The sequence below is a fragment of the Manis javanica genome, chromosome 3 (genome assembly GCF_040802235.1).
Source record: "Manis javanica isolate MJ-LG chromosome 3, MJ_LKY, whole genome shotgun sequence".
NCBI lineage: Eukaryota > Metazoa > Chordata > Mammalia > Pholidota > Manidae > Manis > Manis javanica.
The window spans coordinates 56,697,490-56,722,391 of record NC_133158.1 but is presented as its reverse complement, the minus strand read 5'-3'; the positions used below and the strand labels follow the sequence as shown (position 1 = coordinate 56,722,391).

Genomic DNA, 24,902 nt, shown 5'->3' with positions numbered 1-24,902 from the left:
ACAAAGTAAAACCAAGGAGCTCTTGCCTCAAAGTTTGGAGCACAGTATAACGGGCAATAACTTTTTAGCTAATTTCCCATTGATGCTGAATAATAGCAACTTCAATTCCAGAAAGTTTAGCTCTTGTTTTTTGTTTTTTTTTTAAGTGGACCCCTAGCCCTGAAACGCTTCAAAGTTGCAGCATTCATCCCAGAGTGAAAGGTTAACTGCTGGCTCCCAGCCTGCAGCACAGAGGCCCACGGGGAGAGCCCTCTGGACCAGCACACACAAAGCCCTGCGCCCCCGGGACTGTCCTGCATCTGCCAGCAGATAGAGCACCAAACCTGTGACCTAAAGCTTACGTCCAGCATCTGGACCCCAGATGGGGAGGTTCATGTGATTCTACCTCTTGTGTGAGTCCTGACTCCATCATGAAATGAGCTAGCCAGAGCCCACTTTGATCACTTATGAGACAGCGCAGGGATCAGCCCCCTGTGCAAGGAAGCACTTTTGATTCCAGCAAAGTTTTCCCATTCTAGACATGGTACTCCCTTCCAAGACCCAGCTTTGCCTGCTCAACTTGTAGTTTCCAATCCCTTTTTCATCTGCTTCACACTAGACACATGGTAGACGCTTGTGACAAGACAGATAAAGCAAGAGCACAAAAAGGGAAATCGAGAACGGTACCCCGAGCAGTGTGACCTACATCATTCTGGTCTTGCTTCTGTGCACTGATAATTTGCAAACAGCGAACAAAGACAGGTAACACTGCATATGCTCTTTCACTTGACAGTGTATCACCATGAAGGTCTGGGCTATTGATAAGTATGTACACTGTGTGTGTGTGACATTCTGTCTCCCCAGAGAGAGCAGGAACTTCTCAAAGGGAAGAGGAGTGATTTCTGCTTCCTTACAGCTCCTGTACCCCTTCCTATACCAAGGATGTATAGAGGAAGAAGGGGCCACATGCCAAGGACCAGGTGACTTCAAGGCTGTGTGTGAGCACACACACACACACACATAGGTGCACACACAGGAAGGACTTTGGGATAACACCCATTTCCAAGATAGTCTAGCTCTGAGGTGAGCCTTTCTGGACCTGAGCCCCAAATGCCTTACATTTCCATCCAAGGTCTGTACCTAACTGCGTAAGCAGGGTCCTCCCAGAGGCCATTCTCTTACCTCTAAAGATCCGCCTCTGAGATCCCAAGAGCTGGCAGACCTCAGCAGAGGACCTGCAGGAGTTGACACATTTCTGTATCCCGTCAGCCAGGTCAAACAGTGTCACGTTGGAAGCCAAGGAAAAAGTGGTTTGCAGTGACAGGACCACCATGCTAGACTCCCTACGGGCAAAGTGTGGAGGTTTTTAACTGTCCAGTGATGACATGTGGACCCCAGGGCTTTTGAAAAATGAGTGCCATCTTCATTCTCCAGTGAGGGAATGGGAGGACATGAAGGTCAGTGACCTTGGCCCTGGGTCACCCTGTGGCTTGGTCAAAACAGGCCCAGGTCAGCTGCTGTCACCCACATTAAAGTGTCCTCCCCTTTCCTACAGACTGGTTCACAGGCAAGTTACTCACCTAGACATTTGAACTGCAGATCGGGTATAACCAGGTAACATTGAAAAACACATATTTAACTGAAAGGAAGAACAGGTTTGTTGTTAACTGGGAGTTAGACAAAAGCCTTAGACCTAGAAACAATTTTACATTTTCAGGATAAAAGGCATTTTCCAGCCATCAAGTTATCAGCAGGCGACTTTCCAGAGGAGTGGTGTCCTTTCTTTGTCCCCTTCTTGAATGCCTTTCTGCTCTTATTCTGTTGTTCCATGAGTACAAAGGGAGAGAGGCAGAGAGTAAATCAGTGGGGAAAATCTTGGCAGGAAATGATTTTCAGAACAGCACCCTTGGATGCAAAACATCTTCAAAGGAGCAGCTCTCTTCTAAGACCCAGGGTTTCAAAAAACTCAGAGGCAACTGTTTATTTGGACTTTGCACAGTGAGCGAGCCTCCTTGAAAAGGCTGGGTTCCTTTCAGCTAACCCAAGCCTGGCAGGCCCTACACAGCCCCCTGATAATCTACAAGGAGGTGACCTAACTCAAAGATAGGTCCTCTTCAAAAAGGCTCTCCATGGGAAATTACATTACGTGGATCAAGAGCCCTTTTGTTGAGAGCAAATTAAGAGCGACTCTCCCAGTGCTTGCCTTGTGCCCTTGGAGACAGCAGAAAATCCCTCTAGGGCATAAAGTACCATGTCTGCTTCCCCACTGCTCTCCACAGGAGGGGCTGGGGACTCACTTATGCAGCAGAGGGTCTCAATACCTTGACCAATGCAGACACACCAGTTTTCAAACCCTGTGTGGCAGACATATCTCACTTTTCAGAAGCTATATTCACACATGGGATGTTATCAAACCCTCTGTGGCTTTGTATGACACTGCTTGATAGGCAATGATTTATTATTAGTATAATAATATACTTAAAAAAACAAAATATTTTAAATAAAAAAGACTTTTTCCCCAGGTAAAAACAGAAATGGCACATTTCAGAACAGAATCATGGGAAAAGCCACTTGAATGGCTTCTGTAGTTATTGCCTACTTCTAGGGGTAGGGGAGATGTCACATCACTAATAAATTATACGTTAGTTCTGAGTGAAAACAAACAAGTCAGGTAAGTCACTGGGCACGGGAAAGGAGCACACGTCTACATGGGGTTCTGAGCCACTCTACTTCCTTAGAAGGAAGCATTGATCAACAGCACAACTGAGAGAGAGCTGTGGTGCAGAGACAAGAACACCAGATATGGGGTTACTGGACAAAAAACACTCTGTATGAAGAATTTAACCTTGCACAAAAGGAGGTCTGGCTAGGGATCCTGGAAGGTAATCTCCTAAGCCTTTAGAATGTCCTGCCTTTGTTTACCTGGAGGCACTGGGTCACTCCAGATAGTCTAACAATGTGCTTTGTGGTGGGGGCTCTGGGTTACATGGCATCAGCTTGACCTCCAGAGGGGCTGGAGACTGAGGTCAGCAATATGAGCAGTTTACCACAACCGCATGGTGGCTATAGATACCACGACTCAGTGAGCTTCCTGGGTTGACAACACTCTATGAAAATTATACGCATCATTGCCCAGAGGAGTTAGCACTGTCTGTGACTCCACAGAGAAAGGATAACTGGAAACACCAAATCTGGAATTGTCCTGAACTCTGCCCAATGCATCTCTTCCCTTGGCTGACTATAACCTGGATATTTTCACTGTAATAAACCATAACTGAGTGTAACAGTTTTCAGCAATATCTGTGAGTCCTTCTCGAAAATCATCAAATCTGAGGATGGTCTTGGAGAACCCCAAACTTGCAACTGATGTCAGAAGTAAGGGTGATCTAGTGGATTGTTCCCTAACTCTGCACCTGCACTGTGTGAACTCAGTGTCATTAACTTCCCAATTATACAGCTGTATGTGTTGGCAATACCTCTTATAGGAGAGGCATCTGGGAAAGTGCCTGTCATAGTAGATGCTCAGAAGATACAGAAATGGAATTGGAATCTAAAGTTTACATAAATAAAATCCATCTTCCTAGAAAATCCTATACATTTTGGCTAATATGTTAACTCTTAATCACATGAAACAAGTAAAACTGAAATCAGAAATCAATTAATCTCTATAACTTATTTTAATGGCAAACTTCAATTTTCTGAACACTAAATCTTAGACTCAGATAACAATTGAGAGGCAAAATTTACTCTCTGAGCTTCATTTTCTTCTCTTCTTTTCTCTCCACTTTTCTTTCTTTCTTTCTTTCTTTGTTTTCTGACAAAGAGAGAGAGACAAACAAATGCTCCTAGATAATCAATCTATGTAGTGAATCCTCAGCCCTGGATGGTCAGGATTAACTGTTAGGCCTCTGGCATTCCCTTGAGGAAAAGAGCATCTTTCTCCCCAAGTTCCAAAACACAGACAAACCAGTGGCACAGCATGTCAATAGCAGGTGGGATAGGAGGATTTTCTGGGTCTTTATTCTACCCAAACAGCTCTTCCTGGTGCATGTCATCTAAACGTCTGTGACTAAGAGTCTGCACATGGACAAGAACCCACGAGGCGCTGATCAAGGCTGCACAGGAGGACACACCAAAGGAACACTTCTACTGGGTGCCACTAGTTTCCAGCTCCTCTCTTCTATTTCCAAGAGCCTTTTATTTTACCATGAAGCTTCACTTCCAAATATAATGAGATGCACAGCCTAAGAGATACTGTTGATCCCCAGGAGTTTCCCAATTCTACATGAAGTCGGAAGGACTGGAAGGAAGATGCCTTTCAGGAAACTTACTGTTTTGGTGATCTCATTTTCAACTTCGTGTAGGTCTGAATGTTTTTCCACAGTGGTGTTAAGAAATGTTTTCTTTAATTTAAACTCTGTCACGAAGGTTCTAACTGAAAATGAAAACATATCCTGTTAGACCACAGAACTTACACAAGGTTGAGGTCGACAGATGCAAGGCTGTGTACCTGCAAATCTCCAGCGCAATCCGATTTGCTCCACCTCGCAGGACAATCTCAGAGCACTTCTGGAGGGTGGAGACCACCTCTCCCTCTTTTAGGTTCCTCTCTAGGAAAGTGAGCAGCTACTGAACTGAGCTGAAGGCTCAGACTGGAGGAAACCTTTGGGTGAGAGGCTCCAAGAAGCCTTCTTCACATCTTTCTAATGGCCTCCTACATAATAGATTCTCAATAAAGCTATGACAAGGGAGAAAGATAGCTGGCCTAAGTAACATAGTCCAGGGAGGAGAAGAGGGAGATGTGGGGCTAGGCATAAAAAATGCTCGTTAGAATATTCATATTTGACCTGATTGTTTATAGTTCATAATGCGTGATCAAAACCGAAAGTTTCTGTGACGACTGCCCTTGTACTGTTCACCATGTAAGAACTTATTCACTATGTAAGAATTTGTTCACCATGTAAGAACTTGTTCATTGTGCTTCAGAAGATCAGAGACTGATGAGAACTAGGCTTGGGGTGGATTAATGATTGTGCATTGAGTCCCCTGTACAGAATTTTACTGTTGTTAACTGTTAACAACCATTTGATCAATAAATATGAGAGATGCCCTCTCAAAAAAAAAAAAAAATGCTCGTTAGGCCCCATCCCATGCAGCTTCAGACAGAGGAAAGCTCCTTGCTCGCTAGGTCTTTGGCCAAGTTGTTAAGTCCTCAGCTTCAAGGATGTGCTTGGGTTTCCTCTTCTCATCACTGACCCCCACCAGCCCCCATTCCTCGTGCTCCAGCAAATGCCTGTTTCATCACTGATAAAAGGGCTTCTAGAAGTCAGGTAACTTCCCAAGGTCATCCAGCTCCCAAGAGCAAATTTAACATTTAAGATTGTCACGGGTGCTTCTGCCCTCAGCGCCCTGAGGAATCTGATACTCTAAGGACAACCCAGCGGCTACAGAAGAAGGCACCAAACGTCTGCAGTGGGCCCACACTCTGCCAGATTCCATGATTATAAGCCACATAATGACAATGGCCCATATTCAAAATATTGCTGGGTTCAGATGTGAAAGAAAGTAGCCCCAACTTCAAGGCCTATTTCACTCATAAAATTGTAGTCAACATCAATTTGTGCTGATTGCGCCTGAGGGGAATGAAACTTACAAACAGGCAGGCAACCAAAAATTAGAATAGCCTACTTTATATCCGGCCCTTATCTTCCTTTCTAATAAATTCTTATCTTTCCCCTCTGGACTGGAAAAATATAACCCAAGACACAGAAATCCATGAAACTGCTCTTTCACAGAAGGTTTGTCTGCTGAATTAAGGAGAAGGCCCAAGATGAGCCAGGGAAAACATTTAACATCTTATACTTACTGTCTAAAGCCCTTAATCCTTATTTAACATCTTTTTGCTTCTTCTACAGTTCAGTGAAGCCAGCTGCTTAGGACTCTTTCTGAGCAGCAGGGAGCTCTTTGAAAACATTCTTGGCCAAATGAAAGCCTTTCAGCATGCTCTAATTTGCATGTTCTGCTAATGTTTATGAACAATGAAGTTAAATGACTTGAAAAGGGAAAGATGATTATGAACACAACAGAACCGCTCTCCTGCCCAAGAGTTGTGCCTGTGGGACACTCTGCACACACGCTTCCAGAGCGTCCAGCCCGCTCCTCCATTTTCTCATCTCATGGGCCCAGGCTCACACCTTGATTCTCTGTACAGGTAAGTACATGTTGCAAACGTGAAGCATGCAGATCTCTTCTGAGCCCTGACAGAAGATGTGGCCTCTACTTTCAGTGTGAACATGAACATAGCTTCTCACGGTGTCCCCCAGTCCCTGCACCCTTATTAACATCTGCACATCTGCAGTTACATCACCTGACTCTAAGGCAACTTTTTACTTCCAGTGTGGACTGCTTTACATAGGTCATCTAAATGATTTTTTTTAAAAGAAGATCCATAACTATTACTCTGTATTCAGAGTAGTTTACTGTTTTTGTTGCTTACAATTCTGGTACAAGAGGTTGGAGACCAATGTCAAATGAGATTTCCCATCTGGAGAACTCTGCCACTTTCAGAGCTTGCTCAGATGCACTATTTTATTTGATTGTCACAATAACCCTGAGTGGGAAGCAGAGCAGGGGGCAATCTGATCATACAGATAAGCAAACTGAGGCTCAGGGGTCATGTGCCATAGGTGGTGTCCCTGGAGCTAGAAGCCAGGCTTTCGAGTTCCCTAACTTGTGTACTTAACTCACTGCTTCAAAATGAAATCACTTCTGTCTCCTCCATTCTTAACTTGACAACTGCTGGCTTATTTTCTACGGGTGTAGCTAATGTGAATAAACTGTTAGGATAAGAGGAATTCTTGATTTTGATAGATGTCTATATTCCTGGATTTTCTTTCTTTAAATAATACTTTTATTTGATCCTTGTATTTTAAACAATTTTCAAAATTCTACCATTATTCCAACAGGCACATGAAAAGATGCTCCACATCACTAATCGTCAGAGAAATGCAAATTAAAACCACAATGAGATATCACCTCACACCAGTTAGGATGGCTACCACCCAAAACACAAACAACAACAAATGTTGGTGAGGATGTGGAGAAAGGGGAACCCTCCTACACTGCTGGTGGGAATGTAAATTAGTTCAACCATTGTGGAAAGCAGTATGGAGGTTCCTCAAAAAAATAAAAATAGAAATACCAATTGACACAGGAATTCCACTCCTAGGAATTTACCCTAAGAATGCAGGAGCCCAGTTTAAAAAAGACATATGCACCCCTATGTTTATTGTAGCACTATTTACGATAGCCAAGATATGGAAGCAACCTAAGTGTCCATCAGTAGCTGAATGGATAAAGAAGAGGTGGTATATATACACAATGGAATATTATTCAGCCAGAAGAAGAAAACAAATCCTACCATTTGCAACAACATGGATGGAGCTAGAAGATATTATGCTCAGTGAAATAAGCCAGGCAGAGAAAGACAAGTACCAAATGATTTCACTCATCTGTGGAGTATAAGAACAAAGCAAAAACTGAAAGAACAAAACAGCAGCAGAATCACAGAACCCAAGAATGGACTAACAGTTGCCAAAGGGAAAGGGATTGGGTGGACAAGTGGGAAGGGAGGGATAAGGGGAATAAGGGGCATTATGATTGGCACACATAACGTAGCAGGGGCACAGGGAGGGCAGTATAGCACAGAGAAGACAAGTAGTGATTCTATAGCATCTTACTATGCTGATGGACAGTGACTGTAATGGGGTATGTGGTGGGGACTTGAGAATGGGGGGAATCTAGTAACCACAATGTTGCTCATGTGATTGTATATTAATGATACCAAAAAATAAAAATAAAAAAATTCTACCATTATTTTAGTAGGCTACCAACTGTTGAAATAATCATCTAGGCCCAGCATGGAGCTGTTCCTGCCAGGAGTGCCACATCAGCAAACCAAACTTTTGTTTTCCTGTAAATACTCCCCTCGCCCAGGCACACAGTATATCCAGTCAGCCAATTCCCAACCGCCAAGCCAGCACTGGGCCCTCTACGTATTTCCTTATTCCTTGAGCTTTCCAAATCAGGTCAGATAGGCAACTATGCCCTCCTGTGTCTGTGTTGCTGCTTCTAATGCTCTGGAAACTCTCTGTAACACTGCCCAAGGTCCCCAGGAAGAGTGCTCCACTGCTTGTGGGGCGCTCTGCGCCCCCATCCATGCTCAGCTTTCCTTTGAATAAAGGACATCAAGCTTGTTACCAAATTGTTTGAGTTTTGTCATTCGATACAACTTTCTTAAGTCTGATGATTTACCTCAGCCTATGGGCAATAAGAATTCATGCAAATAACACTTTGAAAGGACACAGACACCTGTCCTCTCAAAAAAATATTTCCTGAGCACTTCTTGTGTGCTAAGATCACACTGGCCAATTTAAGATGATTCACTTTACCTGCCAGTTTCCTCAATCAGCTTAGATAACTCTATGTTCTTCACTTCTAATTTTGGTGAGTTATGTATTGAACTTGGCGCTCTACCGTAGGGCTATATCCTATGTGTAGGAGTGCTCCTATGATTAACACATTATTCTGTGACAGAAGGAACTGGGGATTGGAAATGCGGCCTCTCATCAAGCAGTTGTATGAATGTGGCCACTTAGCATCTTGTGAAGACCTTAGTTTTCATTTGGGTTGTTTGCTTTTTAACCTGTAAAATGGAGATAATATCTAAAATCAACCAGCTTCAAAAATCTACCAAATTAGGGAACAAAATAGGACGAATTGTACGGTATAATTACAGTAACAGCTTTATAAAAATGTATCTGCCTGTGGACAAGAACATGAAGATTGTTTTTAAAAAGGAAAAGAATGTGTGGATGTGGTAGGATAATTAGGCATTTAGTCTCTTTTCTCTAGTTCTTTTTAACCTGTGTGGTTAGAATTCCTTTTGATATATGTTTTTTTCCTAACTGCAGGGCAGAATGATTAAGCAAATAATCTTAGGCACAAATGATGGCATATTTATGCAGTCATTAAGAAGTTTGTATATTTTTAATAACATGGGAAAATGTTTAAGATGAAGTTTTACAAATACCACATGATTTCAACTATATAAAAACAAAATGCACACTAAAAAAGATTGCAGAAAAGGTCCTACATCTTTGAGTAGTTGAACAATAGACAATACCTTCTAATTCTTTCTGTATTTCTTAAGTTTATACCCTGGGTGAATACTGATTTTGTTTAGGGAGAAGAACAATAAAGGCTATTTTGTTAAATATATTGTGGTGCAGGATAAACTCCAAAATAGGTTAACTCTCTTACCCAAATTGCATATTCCTTTTTCCAACTGGTATCCAACTGGGCATTTGCAGGTGAAGGATCCCTGAGTATTGTTGCACATGGCCAGGGGTGGGCAGGGGTTCAAGAGGCATTCATTCACATCTGCAGAGGAGAAAACACAAAGCCATTGTAAATTTATGGCAGACAGAAAAATCACAACCCAGTGCAGCAAGCACTTACTGAGAGACAGATGGCACTAGGTGCAGCGGGTCCCCCGAGATGAGCAGGGCACCACCCTTGTCCTCAAGGAGCTGCCAGTCTATTGAAAGTGGAGGCATCAGTGTGTACAACAAACTGCCAGCATAAGCCAGGATTTGGAGGTACAGAGAAAGCAGATCTTGATGGGAGAATTAAGAACTGTTTCCAAAAACATCTAGACTAAGCCTAGAAGGACTTTAACAAGCAGACATGGGGTAGGGGGATTTTGGCTGAGGCACCAGCACAGTGAAGGCAGGGGGCAGGAAAGTGGAGGGCTCTTTCGGGAGCTGCAGATGGTCCAGTGTGGCAGTAGGATAGGGAGCCCACAGAATGCAGCCAAATTACAGAGGCCTGTAAATGCTATTGTCTGACATTACCACGCATAAGCATGGTAGCTCTCAAGTAAGCAGAATATTGATTTAAAAATTTCCCTCCCCTACATTTTGAGGAAAATGGTGTTTACTGCCTATCTCAATGAGGTACTGTAGGGCAGGTGACCGGAGATTACTTCTCTTACCCACACTGCAGTCATCCCCTTGCCAGGAAGGTGAGCACACGCATCGATACCCATGGCTGGTGGGGTCTACAACGCATTTCCCATCATGACGGCAAGGGCTAGTGGCACAGCTGTTAACTAAAAACACATTCCAGGAATAAAGCGGTTAATTACATAGGAGATGCAAAGGTGGCTCTGGATAAATATTTAATTCTCCTGACTAATATTTGATTTTTCCTTATTTCTGTTTACTTGCCTTGACAGGCCATGCTACTAAAATAGAGTGAGTTCTCAAGGGGTACAGAGAAGACAAATGGGAGTGGATACCAGCACTAGTTTGTGTACATATGCACCAGCCAGGCAATTGGATGCAAGATCTCTGGATGCAAGATCTGGTTCAAACCCAAATCCTCCTTGCAGGGCACTCAGTTCAGGATTGACTGTTTTATTGCTTTTGGGATACTTAGAAAACTCTACTTGAGTCAATGCCAATTTAAAATACACTTTAAGGGAGAAAACATCCCTGATCAACCATCTTCCCGGCTCCAAGATTCTCCCTTTTCCAAAAATCTCAAAATGTAACTGAGGCTCCACATATTGTGCAATCATTTAGAAAAACAACCAGAGTTGAGCACAATACTCTCTCTTTACATAATGTGACAGTGAGTCCCACTGGACTCATTTCTCCAAGGACAAAAATCAGCTGTAGAATGAGACAAGAAGGCGGAAGCCAAGAGTTCTAACTCCAAAAGAAGGACCCTGAAAACAAATGGGCTAATCGTGAAGATGATGGTCCTACTCTGCATTGCTATTTTAAATACAACTAAAATCACCATCAGAAGCATAGCACCTATATGACCAAACACTGTACCTGTGGACAGTGTCGCCAAAATCCTATTCACAGCCAGTAATGATACTACTAATACTTGCCCCCAGTTCTCATTACGATGGCTATAATCGGCTTTAAGGGAGATTTGTGAATTATGTTCCATCTGGTATTGGGATATGTTTGGCTTCTGGAAATGAAGCCTTGAGAGTCCTGAAGCAGATCTCTTAAACTTTCCTGGAGAAGCATCCACCTTTCATTTCCCAGAGGTGCTAGGGTCACTGGTACAAAGGAGGCACTGAAGCATCATGGCCCTGTGGGGCTGGCAGTGGGGGGGAGTATAGGGTGGTCATGGCTAAGCAGCTGAACTGGGACACTAACCGAGCTCCCTGCTCTAGTCACTACAATGCATTTCTCTCCTCTCTTTCTTCCTTAAGCCGTCAGTTTCCATTTTGCCCTTCACCAAATCGGACTTCCCTCCTGGGTCTGGACAAACCAAACATACAATTTTGAAGATGACATCAAAAGATACATCATCCTTTCTTCCACCTTTCCTTCAATGATAAGAATCACCTGGGTGGTTTTACTTCCTTCGTACCAGCAACTTTAACATGGGCACAAAGATAACCTCAAGTACAGTGTAAAAACCTCATGCCGTCACTGTGGGAGAAGGTCAGTTCATCAGCCTCTTACTGAATGTGTCTCCCCACAGCATTTATCAACTAGCAACACAATCTTAGGGAGAAACAGGAGACTGGGCTTTCCCGGGTGACTGATGGGCTGGCTGACGGTCTCAGCAGCTCAGGGATCTGGTCTGAGAGCAGAACGTACTCACTCCATGTCTCAGGCCACCCTAAGCTTCCTGGCTCTGGCTTTTCCACTCTCTAATCCCACATCACTGCCCCACTCTGGCCTTGGAGAATGAAAGGCCTGCTTAAAAGGCTCTGCAGTGACAGGGTTTTATAAACTACACTCACTCTCTATTGACTGCACACATGGCCAATGCCATCCTCTCCTCCTTCTTCAGAAAGAATCATTTAACTCTGAGATGAGAAAACCAGTTCCACCATGATGTCATTTTATGCTTTAAGTGTTTCAACAGGAAACATTTGAGATCACAAAACAGACCCTGCACTATTGCAAATACTGGACACTGCCACGCAGCCACATGGATCCTGAGCAACCAGTGTGCTTGTGTGAGTGTGTGCTACCTGAGGCTGGAGGGGACAGCTCTGTCGGTGGCTCCGTGCTGCTCTGAGCTGTGAGGGTGGTAGACTTAGGAGTCACTGCTTCTGCTGTAGGAACACCTGTGCTTTGGGCAGAGGATGTTCTGAGGAAATGGGAAGCGGGGCTGTGCTCTTCTGTAATGCCAAGCCTTGTGGTGGGCACACTAGTCAGAGGGATCAGTCGGGTGCTGGCATCTACGTGGACTCGGCTCCTTTTTGTGGTGACAGCACCTTCTGTTGAGATTTGTGGGGCTAGAATTTCAGGCCTAGTTGGGAAGAGCTGCTTTTCAGCTGTAGTCTGTACTGGTGTGGAGTCTGCCATCAGAGCTGCTATGCTTGTCGGGGGGCTTGGAGTGGTCATGGGGGGCTGAGAGGTCTTGAGAGCAGTGGTTGTCAAAGCTGGAGACATTTGGGCTACACTGGCGCCCGTGGCTGGAAGGGCTGGCTCAGCAGAAGCCTCTCTTAGGGCTGTGGGCATAGGGAACCCTGAAGTAGACCTCGCTGTCACAGCTTCAGTGGCCTCTGTGGGCAGAGACTCCAGGTTCGGCGGCTTCAGTTCCGTAACAACTTTCTCAGGGTGTGTGCTGCTCTGATTCTCAGGATCTGCTGTCTGACTTATGGGGAGCGCTGCCGTGGATAAGGCCACTGTCGACGTCCAAACTGACATCACAGGAGAGTCCTTTGCCCTGGGCATGGCCAGGGTAGAAGGTGAAGGCGGTACAGTTGTTTGGGCAGTAGACAGTGAGGAAGGGGTGGAAGCTGTCAGGGATACTGGTAGAGGTGGTGGTGAGGAAGACAAAGATGTGGGTGCATCAGGGCTGGACTGCATTGCATGAGCAGAGGCCCTGGTTGTGGCTAAGATTGATGAGAATATCTGGTGGGACTGTGACACTGAAGGTGGAGGCAAAGGGGGCCCCAAAGAAGACGCACCACCAGCCCACCCAGCGTCCACATCCAAAAAAGCTGTAGTGTCTGATGTATTCATGGCAGGGGTGTAGGATGGAGGGTTGGCTGCATGCAGCACCAGCGACTCAGTGGAAGGCTGAGCGTGTTCCGCTTCATAGGATGAAACATTACTTCTTTCAGTCTGAGCTGGAGAAAAGAAAGAGTAGTTGGAATGTGAAGAGTTTGAGATCTTAACTGAAGAGGTGGAATTCTCCCTTATGTCCCAGGACGAGCTGTTGTCTGCAATGGACAGTAAAGCCCGTTCTCCTTTGGTGATAGCAGAGGTCACATAGGTGTGGTCCGTGCGGTCGCTGGAAGTCCTTTGGTCAATATCTGTGCCACTCACTTGATCATGGCTAATTCCAGTGACTATGAATGGAAAAATTAAAGTTGGGTCAACAAAACAAGAAATCTCCTGCACACACACTATGAAATAGACTTTCAATGTCCTATCTGTGAATGCCAGTGGGTGAAACACTTTCCTGGGAGAGTGGTTTTCAATGGCCGGCACTCTGGATAGACAGCAGGGGAAGGCCGCAAGGATCAGTCAGCCTTGAGCGGACTTACGCTCCAGTGAGAAGCCTGGTGGCAGCAGTGGAAATGGAAATAAAAGTGGGGCCAGAGGATCCAGTTCCTTCCATGAGCTTTGATAGTGGCAAACTGGTATCATATTGAAAAGCTCTTAGGACCCCAACTAGAACAGCCTCTCTGCCTAAATGGAAAAAGGAAACCCCTCCCAACTTTCCATTCAGTATAATGAGAGAAGGGCCAGGGAGATTGGCCTTGGCCAAGGCCACGCTCCTTTACTGTGGCAACATCGCAAAGTCCCAGGCCAGCGGGGGGCAGGGGGGACACCAGGCTGGGCCAGGGAAGAATCCAGCAGGGGCTCTTCATAAAGAGCGGGTCAGGTGCTCTCAGGATGGACAGTGACCATCGTCATTCTGGGACTGTGCACACACACTAACAGGTGAGCTGAGGGCGCATGGGGAGAGATCCTGCCTCACCTCCGAGGGTATGCGAGGCAGCCAGCGACCCTGTGCCCAGGTGGGCGGCGGCTGGCGCGGTGGCAGAGGCGGCCCCGGTCCCGTTCCCGTGCGGTGTGGCGCTCTCTGCTTCCCTGGGCGCTGTCGCAGAGCGCCCCGCCGCCCCCAAAGTCGTGCTCGCGTTGGAGAGAGACCGCAGCGCGAGCTCCCCAGTCCCCGCGACCGTCCCAGGCGCGGCGGCGGAGGTGTGTGCGCTGAGAGCTCCGGCCTGCGTCCGCCGGGAAGGGGCCTCCCCTGCAACGGCACTGACACGGCGCTCCGGACTGTCTTCAGTGGCTGCGATTGGATTGCAAAGGGAATGCGGGTCAGTGCAGGGGTAGAGGACCGTGCTGTGCCTGAGTCTCGGGAATAAGCCTCACTTCCGGGCCTGTGATGGCCAGAACGCTTCCCTGTGCTTTCAGTCTTAATCTGAAACTCACCATGTGCAAAACCAGAATGGGTGCTGTTCTTGCAAACGGGGACCAGTATCTGAAACCCCAGGAGGTGCTGCAGCTCAGCACCTCTGTTCAGGTGACCTGGCTTTATGGGAGAGTGTGTTACCTCGGGGAACAGGATCAATACTGTATTTATGCTCAGTGATACACAATAGTTTAGGTCATGAAAATTGGTGGTGGCAGCGGGGGGGTGAATGGTCAGTCAAAGATTGACCAACAACCCTACTGGGGTTTTAGATCTAAGGAAGCCCAGGAGGGAGGCCCACATTACCTCCTGGAAGGACAGTGACACCTGAAGGGCCAAAGGGCCTGTCACTCTTTTACAGCACAAGTTCTTTGCCTGAACACTTCAATGAGAAACGGTATTCTGTGGTCGGAGGTTAAAAGTGCATTGTGGTTTTTTTTTTAATGCATTTAAAAATTTTGTTGGTGGGCATGGAACAGGGGCAGATGACACATGAATAAAGAATACCTTTCTTGGGTATATGTTTTAAGCTATAAACTTAAAGAGTCTTATATTATTAGATTATCAAGTAATTCATTCTTTTCAGAAATGATGTAAATGAGGTCTGATTCCTCTTGGCCTAAATACTTCATAATCTGGCTCTATGAGAAAACAGCTTCTTTTCCTGGTTTTAATTCCTATTCTCAGTCCAGACTAGCTCTTGATACCCAATGGACACACCTTGACAGAAAATAGATGTAAAGCTGAGTGTTAGGTAAGGTCACTTCTTGAAAGGTTTGCAGTAAGTGACAGACAGAAATGAGCATGGGGATGGGGATACACAGTGACATGGAGCAGCACCGAGAAAGCCAGGGACAGGAAGAGAGGTGACCTGGCCCGGGCTGAAGGCTAAAGAGATCCATGGGACATCTACCAGGAGAGGCTTGCAAGTTGAGTGCAAGGTCCCTGGACAAAGAGGACGAGGCCTGGGGTGTGGAGATTGTATAGGCTCTGTTAAATGAAATTAAGGCAACCAACCAACCAACCCCTTTAGGCTCCCAGACTTCACAAAGCAGAGAGCCAGGACCCGAAACAGAGGGACTGCCCTGAAACCTGGAAAAAGGGATGGATCAAAAACTCGGCGAGGCCGGATGGCAGAAATCAGTCAGCTCTGGGTGACTCGGAGGAAACGAGATAAGGCATTGTGTTCACCCACAGGGAGGCAGTTCCAGGAATGAGGTGATTCCTTTTCTAGCTCTTTATACCGAGATCACATTTTCCACACCAACCAACTGAGCATTAACTTCAGAATGAAGGGCACTGAAGAGATGGAGAAGGGAAAGGCTTGAGCAACTAAGCTCCCGGTGTGAGAAGGTAAAAGCTCCAAGCCCCACCATTGTGAGGGCGTAAAATGACTCCTTTTGTTTAGGAGACAGGTGATGTGTTTTCCATGTACAGACATAAAAGAGCATAAATATTCTCCACCCATACATGTGGTAGTCTTTCATGATAAACACATACTGTCACATCAGTAGGAATAAATGCTAGTTTTCCTCATCAGGATGCTCACAATGGGGAAGCAGAGCTGGTATGATTAGTGGTGGAGAGGTAAGAATCTAAACCTATTATAAACATAAATGATAAGTTACTGCATTTCTGCTTTAGTCAGCATACACTTTACATTGATAAAGTTGCTGAGAATTGTTTTCAAAAAATACCCCAAAACAACATTATAAAGGAACATCAAAGGAAAAGTTTTCTCACATCAATAAAATGGATTTCATCAAAATTAAGAACTTTTGCACTGCAAATGATATGTATCATCGAAAGAGTGAAAAGATAACCCACAGAATGGAAGAAATGCCTGCAAATCATATATGTGGTAAAGGACCAGTATCCACAATATACAAAGAACTCTTACAAAAAAAAAAAGACAACCCAATTAAAAATGGTCAAAATACATGAATAGACTTTTCCAAAGAAGATATGCAAATGGCCAATGAGAATGACAAGATGCTTGACATCATTCATCAGCTGGAAAATATAAATCAAAACCATGTGAGATACCACTTCATACCCACTAGGTATATGATTATAGCCATAATAAAAAAAGATGATTAATAACAAGTGTTGGCAAATGTACTGAGAAACTGGAATCCTTGCACATTGCTGGGAATATAAAATGGTGCAACCATTTTGGAAAACAGTTTAGCAGCTTCTCAAAGATCTAAAATAGAGCTTCCATATAACCTGGCAATTCCAAGAAAACTGAAAACATACGTCCACAAAAAAAGTTGTACCTGAATGTTCACAACAGTATTCTTAGTAATCGCCAAAATGTGGGAACAATGCACACATCCAATAATTGATAAAAGGATACATAAAATGTGGCATATCCACACAACAGAATATTATTTGGCCATGAATAGGAAAGAAAGTACTAACACATGCTACAACATGGATGCACCTTGAAAACATGCTAGGTGAAAAACACAAAAGGACACACATATCCTATGGTTCCATTTCCATAAAAATCCATAGAGACAGAAAGTAAATTAGTGGTTGCCAAAGGCTGGGAGGACGAAAGAACAGGGAGTGACTGCTGATGAGCAGTGGGTTTCTTTCTGGTTGAAGAAATTGTTCTAGAATTAGATAATAGGGATGGTTGTACAACTTTGCGAATGTACTAAAAACCACTGAATTATTTGCTTTAAATGGGCCAGTTGTATAGAATGTGACTCACTTCTCAATAAAGACATTTAAAAAAAGGGGGAGGGAGAGTTGATCTTGATGAGTGCCAGACTCGGGATGAGAGTCTCACCTTCCAGAAGCTGTGTGATCGAGGCAGGTATCGGGGTGAGTGGGTCCCAGGGGGTGGGAGGACATGGGCAGAGATGCGCCTGAGCTGTGTGTCGGAGGAGCAGACAGCAGCTTGGGGGCAGCAACTCCTTGGGGATGTAACAGGAAAAACTGGGGGTGCGCACGTACACCTGTGTGGACCAGCTAGAAGAACAGCCTAAGCATACTGAAAGCAGAGGGGCCCAGGAAGCAGTTTCGCTAGTGCATGGCTTACTCTGCCATGGAAGATCCTAAGCCTAGAAGCCCTGTGCCCTCCACAGGGGCAGTTCTGTGAAGTGGAAACTCACTCGAGCGTTCACCACGTGGCGCTGAGGCATCCAGGCTTTCGGAGGAAGATGATGACAGAGACTCGGTGGCCAGCTCAGAGTAACTCCTATCACCCAGCGCTGTGTCACTTCCTCTGGACTGTGGGGCAGAGGCTGAGAACTGGGTCAAAACTGAAGTGTTCCCAACATCAGGATAGGAACTAGAGCTTTCTGTCACATCTGTGAATGCCTCGCTGTTGGTCAAGACCCAGCGCGCTGTGTCCTCTCCACCCTTGACCGATGGGACTGACCTTGACACAGCCTCAGTGTGAGACATGGGACTTGCATTCTCTGCATCTGAGCTGCTGGCCAGCTGGTGTCCTCCCAAGGCTGTAATGGGAAAAAATGCCATTACATGGATGTGAAACAGATCCCTCAGTAACTGAGGCACGAGGACCCTCCAGGAAAGATCACTTTCATAAGGACCTTGTATAGTGTTTATTGTATGGGTAACCTGATGAGCAATCTCATACTCTAAAATAATTATTTCAAAGCTCTTCAGTGTCAATAAGACACCAATACTAAAAATAAGTGTTAGTGAAGGATTTGCTTTTTAACAGCATGTGCAAAGTAGCAGAGTAACTTAAAGGCTTGAATGTTTTATTCTCTTTCCCCCAAATGGTCAAGGGCTAGAGTGTGTTATGTCGAATAAACATGATGTGCTTAAATACAGTGTTCCAGTCAGAAGCATTTTTTAAGAGTCCTATTATTAATGAAGATTATTCTACTTTTAAAGTATAGCAAACAAAAATTAAACTATAGGGAGTATCCTAAAACCATGAATATGGGGAATCTGTTTACATCTGCACATTTTCATTTGTCAGGCGATCTGGACATACAATAGCTCAAGCTAGTTTTAAGGAGCCAGCCAGCTCTCATTTTGAAGGTGGGCTGTCCAGTGACAGAATGCAATCAACAGTGACCTCCAAGGCCGAGGTCTCAACTCTGCTGGGAGCTCAGTGACCACACACTCGTTGCTCACAGCCTCTGAGCCTTACTTCTCTCATCTGTAAGAAAGCTGGAGGAACCTCACCATGTTCTCACAAGGATGAAGACCAAAATGTGACAGTGCAGATGGAATATTATTGAGCCATAAAAGAAAAAAAAATCCTGCTATTTGCAACAACATGGATGGATCAAGAGGGAATTATGCTCAGTGAAATAAGCCAGGTGGAGAAAGACAAATACCATATGATTTCACTTATTTGTGGAATAAAAAAAAAGCAAAACAGGAGAAACAAAACAGCATTAGACTCAGAGACACTGAGAAGTGACTAGTGATTACCAAGGGAGACGGGAGTGGACGGGCAGGGGTGGGGAGACGAGGGGGAGGGGGACTGTTGAAACATTGTAATGTACATTTGATAATAAAAAAAATTTGTTTTTAAAATGTAACAATGTGGTATACCAGACAGAGGAGATGGTGTTACCTAAGAAGACACTTTTTTTTAAGAGAGTGTAAATATTCTTGAAGCAATTCCTTAAGAAAATCCAACAATTCTTCAATGCCCATAGTAGGTCAAGTAAAGACTGGATACTTACTTGGGGAATCATGTTGCCAAAATCCCACTGCAACCTTGGGAGATGTAAGGCCAAATCCATTTTCTGTGGATGGCTCGAATTCTCCATCCCCCACACTCCCAATTACTTCACTGTTTCTTCCCAATTCTGCCTCAGAGGGCAAAGAATGAACTGACACAGAGGTCGTGGCAATTTCAGAGTCCTTCATGAAACTCTGTGCCTCATTTAGAGGCCCCAAGCTGACAGCCAAAGACTGAAGCATTCTTGGGACCCCACGAGGGACCGTGGTGGCGGCATGCAGATGGTTCAGCTCACTGACAGACGGGCTCCGGAGAGCAGTGGGGCTGCTCAGCTCCTCCACACTTCCAGAAGCTGAAATGGAAGAAAACATGCTTCAGGACTACTGCGGGGGTGGGGGTTAAGAAAATGAGAGATGTATCTAGATACAAATGAGGTTTGCTGCATTTTGGTAGATAAATCGAGATAAACGTGACCTAACATAGATAAACACATTTGACACCCTCTAATTCTCACAGAGCTTAGAGAAGCATGAGGTCCTTCACCAAGAATGAAGAGCAGCTTCAGCTCAAGCTAGAAAAAAAGACAGGAGAAAGCCTTTAGATATTATTTGCCTTGGTTTTTATTGAGGTTTTTACGAGGAAGGTAAAAATGTCTAGTCTTGAATTCAACCTTATAGGTTATATAGGCCAAGCCACTGTGATAAGGTACAGGCTTTTGTTTTGTTTTGTTTTTAGCAGTGTAACCCTTTTGTTAGAATGCCATTATAAATTAAAATTTATACATAAAGATGAATAAAAATGGATCCATTTCAGGGTGCCCAGCCCCCAGGTCACCCAAGGGGGCCTAGGGCTCTGCAGACCACAGTCGGAACAATACTGACCTAGAACAGTAATTCCTGGCTTTGTCACCATCGAGGGTTCTTTATTATTTCCCACATCATGGCCACCTTAAACCTTATGTTTTGAAAGACTGTTAACTGAACTGTACTTACAAACTAATAGAGCTTCTAATCAGCAGGAGATACTCACTGTTAACACACCGGTTTGGTTTAATTCTATCCATCCAGGAGCAAACAGGCTCCATTATTGTAGTTACCCTCATTCGGCTTTGGAGACTGGCTCTCAAGCTAACACATTCTAATGGGCCTCTAGGATATTAAGGACTCCAGGATGAGAGCAGTTATTCTGATGAAAGAGATGGCAGACACTGGGTTGTCAAGAACCTCGAAAACTGAATTACACCTCATAGGTCAAAATGCACAGTCCACTCCACAGAAGTACAGGTGGCTTACAATGGTTCCCTTCCACAAAAAACTTTCCAAAGGACACGTGAGAACAGACCCTCAGAAGGGCATAGTGAAATCCTCATTCCAAACAGGAATAAACTTCAGGAAAGCTTGGTGAGTGGGTAGAAACACAGCAGGCAAGATTCAGGGAAAGAAAGCATGGTTTTTTCTTTTTAAGCCAGAAATAATAAAAAGTACTCTGTACCTGTATAATGCAAGGCTTGGAGCTGTAATTACAACCCAGAAAGGGAAGATGGAAGTTCTCCATATAAATGGTTCCTTAAAAACCAGACCTATGTGCAGCTGTCACCAAAAGCACAAATAAATATTAAGTATAATTAGAGAGAAAGACACAGGAAACACAAAGGTTCCTGTTACTCTTGTACAAACCATAGAACCACCTAAACCTAGAACGGAGTCTGCAGCTCTGGTCACTGGACCTTAATGATGACAAAATAAAGGTGCAGGGGACCCACACAACCTGTAACTGAAACAAGGAAGAGGAAGACTCTGACACAAACACAGAGTCGAGCCTACCTGAACCTACCCCTACTTAAAAACAAAAACAAACCAACAAAAACACAATATAAAGAAAAAAATATTATAAATATGCCCCAAATCCTCACTCAACCACTTAGCTTCTGACGCCTACTTCCTTAGAGTTACTGTGTAAGTCTTCCAAATTACAGCCTCACTGGGTTGCTGGGTGCTCTTTCAAAGCCCGTGTATTCCCAGGACACTACATTATTTCATCATGCATCTGATATAAGTGGCAGTTCTACTGGACACAGTCCCAGTACCTACCCAGCAAATCGATGGCCATAGAAACATGGTTACAGGAGTCACCAGGGCTGAAAGTCCCAAAAGGAAAACGGCTGCATTTTCTCTTACTCTGAGGGCTCTGTGGAGTATGGCTTCATCACCTCACTGTTATCATTATTAAAGGCTGCGACTTACTAAATAATCATGATGTGCCAGTGCTTTATATACACCTTTATACATTGTACTAAGTACTTTATAAACATAATCTTATTACTTCTCACAATAAAGCTATGAAGCTGTGTGAATACTTCTAAAGAGGCGGTGCCTCCTAATAAAAGGAGAAAAAGTTTGGCCAAACTAATCTATAACCACCACTTAAACTACTAAAAAAGTGCCTGCTAAATACACCTAGGGGGAAATTTACCATGTTTCTAATCAACAGGCCAGCACTATTGATTATTCAATAGTTGTCCTTCCTTGCTTATTTCTACTCTAGAAGCAGCCATTCAAAAATGGGAAGACCATCCATTTGGGAGTGGAAACAAGCCAAGTTCCCTAATCTTTGGAACAAGAGCTGAAAAGAAGGTCTACTCATCTGGTAACAGTGGATGGATCACTCTTTAATCACAACACAATGTACTGGAACCTCAGGCATGTGTCATAATTCTCAACCTTGGCTTGACTGCTATCCAGAATTTGCCAAAAACTTAGCTGAAGCAGCTAATATTTGAGAAAGATATGCTAAATCTACACTCTTCTGAGCTATTTGTGTTTTCTTTTTTTACAAAGTGAAATCACCATAAATCAATTTACCTAGGCCACATTAGCTCAGCTACCCACAGAAGTACATTTTCATGAGCTGAGATCCATTATTACACACTCAGCAACTATGAGAATCTATCTAAAATACCACCTTTTAAAGAACAGTAGCATAATTTCCACAAAACAGCAATTGATGGCATTTTCTATTATGATTCTCAGCATTCCACCTCGAATTTACTGCCCCCAAAACACTTATGCCTATGGATGAAATTGTATGCTTACTTTATCTGATGACAATCTCATGCCCCACCCGATTTCCTTTCATGCTCTGGTTTCCAGGAAGCTCAGTACTAAATTTAGTGCTCAATGGTAGCCACCCTCACACAATTCAACATACACATATCTCTTTCCGCCTTTAAAAGAGAACTTTTTCCTCTGTTAGTTGCATTACTTACTTTTCCCCTAATGATCAAATAGTACATGGTCATTACAGAATACAGGAAAAGTACAGAAAGGTGTACAATGATGAAAAGAGCAAGAAAAACAATTTCAAATGGCTTCCGAGCTCTTTTTAAAATTGGATTTAGCTGTTAGATGCTACAACTAGAAAGTTCTTAGGATCATGTGGTCTAATCCCATTATGATTCAAATAAGGAGCTCGGCTCCACCTCCCTGGCCAGGCCCCTGGCTTTCCTGCCATCCTAGTGCTCGCCTAGTGAGGAACATCACTCATCAGACTGGTCCAAGTGCCAGGGCATCCACTGGATCACACTTACTAGTGGATGGAGTGGCCCAGTGTCAAAAGGCACCACCCCCCCGCCATACTCCCTCTTTGCTTCTGTGCTCCCACAGAGTGGCCAGCTGGGCTGGGTGACCCTGCTCTGCCAGCAAGGCCTTCCAGCTCCCTCAGCATTTCTGCTTGTGAGCCTAGAGCTGGATCCTGTGGTCAGAAAGTGATAGTAAAATCTCAAGATTTAGATTTAAGGGGAAGTTGGCAGCGTACCAGAGCTCTGGTTAGCAGGTTAACAGGTCCTACCCAGCCTTAGAAATAAAGCAGAACTTTGTTTCCCATGTGGTTTCTGGCCTTGTGCATGTGCTCTCTGCATCCCTGCAAGTGGGATGGGAGGCCATCAGGCTGGGTCCAGACATCCCTGGATGCCTGAATATTTCATTTAACAGTGCCCAAAGCCTGGGCTTCCACTATTGACGAGGGAGGTGGGACTCTACCAAGCACTGAACACCCAGTTTACTAAGACAGAAGAGAGATGCTCAAATGAAACACTCAAGAAATAGGAAAGATGTGGTAGAACTGTTCAAAAATTAAAAGCATAAGGTTCTAAAAGGATGAATGCTCAAGGAATTTGAGGAATGATTACTTTTTTTAATGTTGAAAAATATAGATGATTATGGAGTCAAATCCAGTAAAGGTGGAAACATGGACTGATTTTCTAATATACCACAATAATGGGCTGAATTTAAGTCATAAATATTAAATGACCCTGACCAGAATCAAAGTGTAGCTTCCTAGAAAATGCTTCCTTTCCACCATTTAGTAAAGCTGGTTGTAAATCATCAAACCACAGAACTTTGAAGCTGTAAAGGATCATATATTTTATCCAATCTAACTGTTTAAAATAATCTTAAAAAGTAATCTCCTAAAAACACGAATCATAAATTATACACATACCCAGTCAGCAGGAAACTGTACAGAGTCCATGGAAGAGGAATGGGCTGCTGTAAGTAGGCATTACAGAAAGGACCTTTGGTTCAGTTTGTGCTTTAATAACATAAACCCAAACCCTTAGTCTTGAAAAGTACTTCTAAAAATCTCTTATAAAAATTTTGAAATGGCCATTTCAGAAACAACCTAACCTCTACTTCCCAAGGATATTCCCAGCCCTCTCTGCCCTGCTCCCAGTGGCATGGGGATAAGGACGCATGCAGCACTTCGGACTCTGAGTAAAATCTCAGAGAAGAGAAAAGATGGGCAGTTTCCAACATTCTCTCCAGTCCACGGCTGGATGGGCCTTGTGATATTTGGGCATATTTCCTAATCCCCATTACTCATCACCTCTCGGCAGGTGGGGAACTTAAAAGAAGGAACAGCAGCCTGTGCTCTGAAGAGGATGTCCCTCTGAATGAACAGACAGGCATTAGATAACCTAGTGACAAGATAGATGGCACAGAGAACCCTAGGGCTGAGAAAATGCTTCATGGAAGAGGAACACCTGAGCAGACTTAACTGATAACCAGGAATGGGAATGGCATTGTGGCAGCTTTGCAAACACTTGCACTGTACTGGTTTTTGAAAAAAGATGACTAGAAAAATGTATTTCTATGTTCCCTCTGCCATTAAAAGAAACTTTTTTTGCAATAATGAAGGATTACAAGTTTAACTCCTAATCAAATGACATGATGCTCACCATTATGTTCACTCCAGAAAGTGGCCTTGTATGCAAGAATACACACAGCAACACTTTGGGGAGGGGTGTGTGTGTGTGTGTGTGTGTGTGTGTGTGTGTAAAGGGAAAAGCAGTTGGTGGACAGACAGGCCGTGTGTGTGTGTGTGTGTGTGTGTAAAGGGAAAAGCAGTTGGTGGACAGACAGGCCGTGTGTGTGTGTGTGTGTGTGTGTAAAGGGAAAAGCAGTTGGTGGACAGACAGGCCGTGTGTGTGTGTGTGTGTGTGTGTGTGTGTGTGTGTGTGAGAGTGAGTAAAGGGAAAAGCAGTTGGTGGACAGACAGGCTGTGTGTGTGTGTGTGTGTGTGAGAGTGAGTGAGTAAAGGGAAAAGCAGTTGGTGGACAGACAGGCCGTGTGTGTGTGTGTGTGTGTGTGTGTGTGTGTGTGTGTGTGAGAGAGTGAGTGAGTGAGTGAGTAAAGGGAAAAGCAGTTGGTGGACAGACAGGCCCAGAGCAGCCACCAAACAAACTATTACTTTCCTCCTTAGACAGTTAAAA

At 44.3% G+C, this 24,902-nt stretch overlaps 1 protein-coding gene across 2 annotated transcripts in view; it reads right to left on the bottom strand.

Annotated features, from left to right (window-relative positions):
- The window catches only part of HEG1 (heart development protein with EGF like domains 1), a 94,980-nt gene that overhangs the window by 39,868 nt on the left and 30,210 nt on the right, over positions 1-24,902 (bottom strand). The window contains exons 4-12 of one of the 2 annotated variants that reach the window (XM_073231503.1): positions 19,137-19,487; positions 17,577-17,924; positions 14,014-14,328; positions 12,050-13,378; positions 10,034-10,150; positions 9,301-9,420; positions 4,311-4,414; positions 1,560-1,618; positions 1,162-1,322 (exon numbers count right to left, since the gene is read on the bottom strand). In XM_073231503.1, coding sequence (XP_073087604.1) covers positions 1,162-1,322; positions 1,560-1,618; positions 4,311-4,414; positions 9,301-9,420; positions 10,034-10,150; positions 12,050-13,378; positions 14,014-14,328; positions 17,577-17,924; positions 19,137-19,487 — 2,904 coding nt within the window. The remainder of the gene's footprint in view (positions 1-1,161; positions 1,323-1,559; positions 1,619-4,310; positions 4,415-9,300; positions 9,421-10,033; positions 10,151-12,049; positions 13,379-14,013; positions 14,329-17,576; positions 17,925-19,136; positions 19,488-24,902) is intronic. The other variant, XM_073231504.1, reaches the window with a different exon arrangement.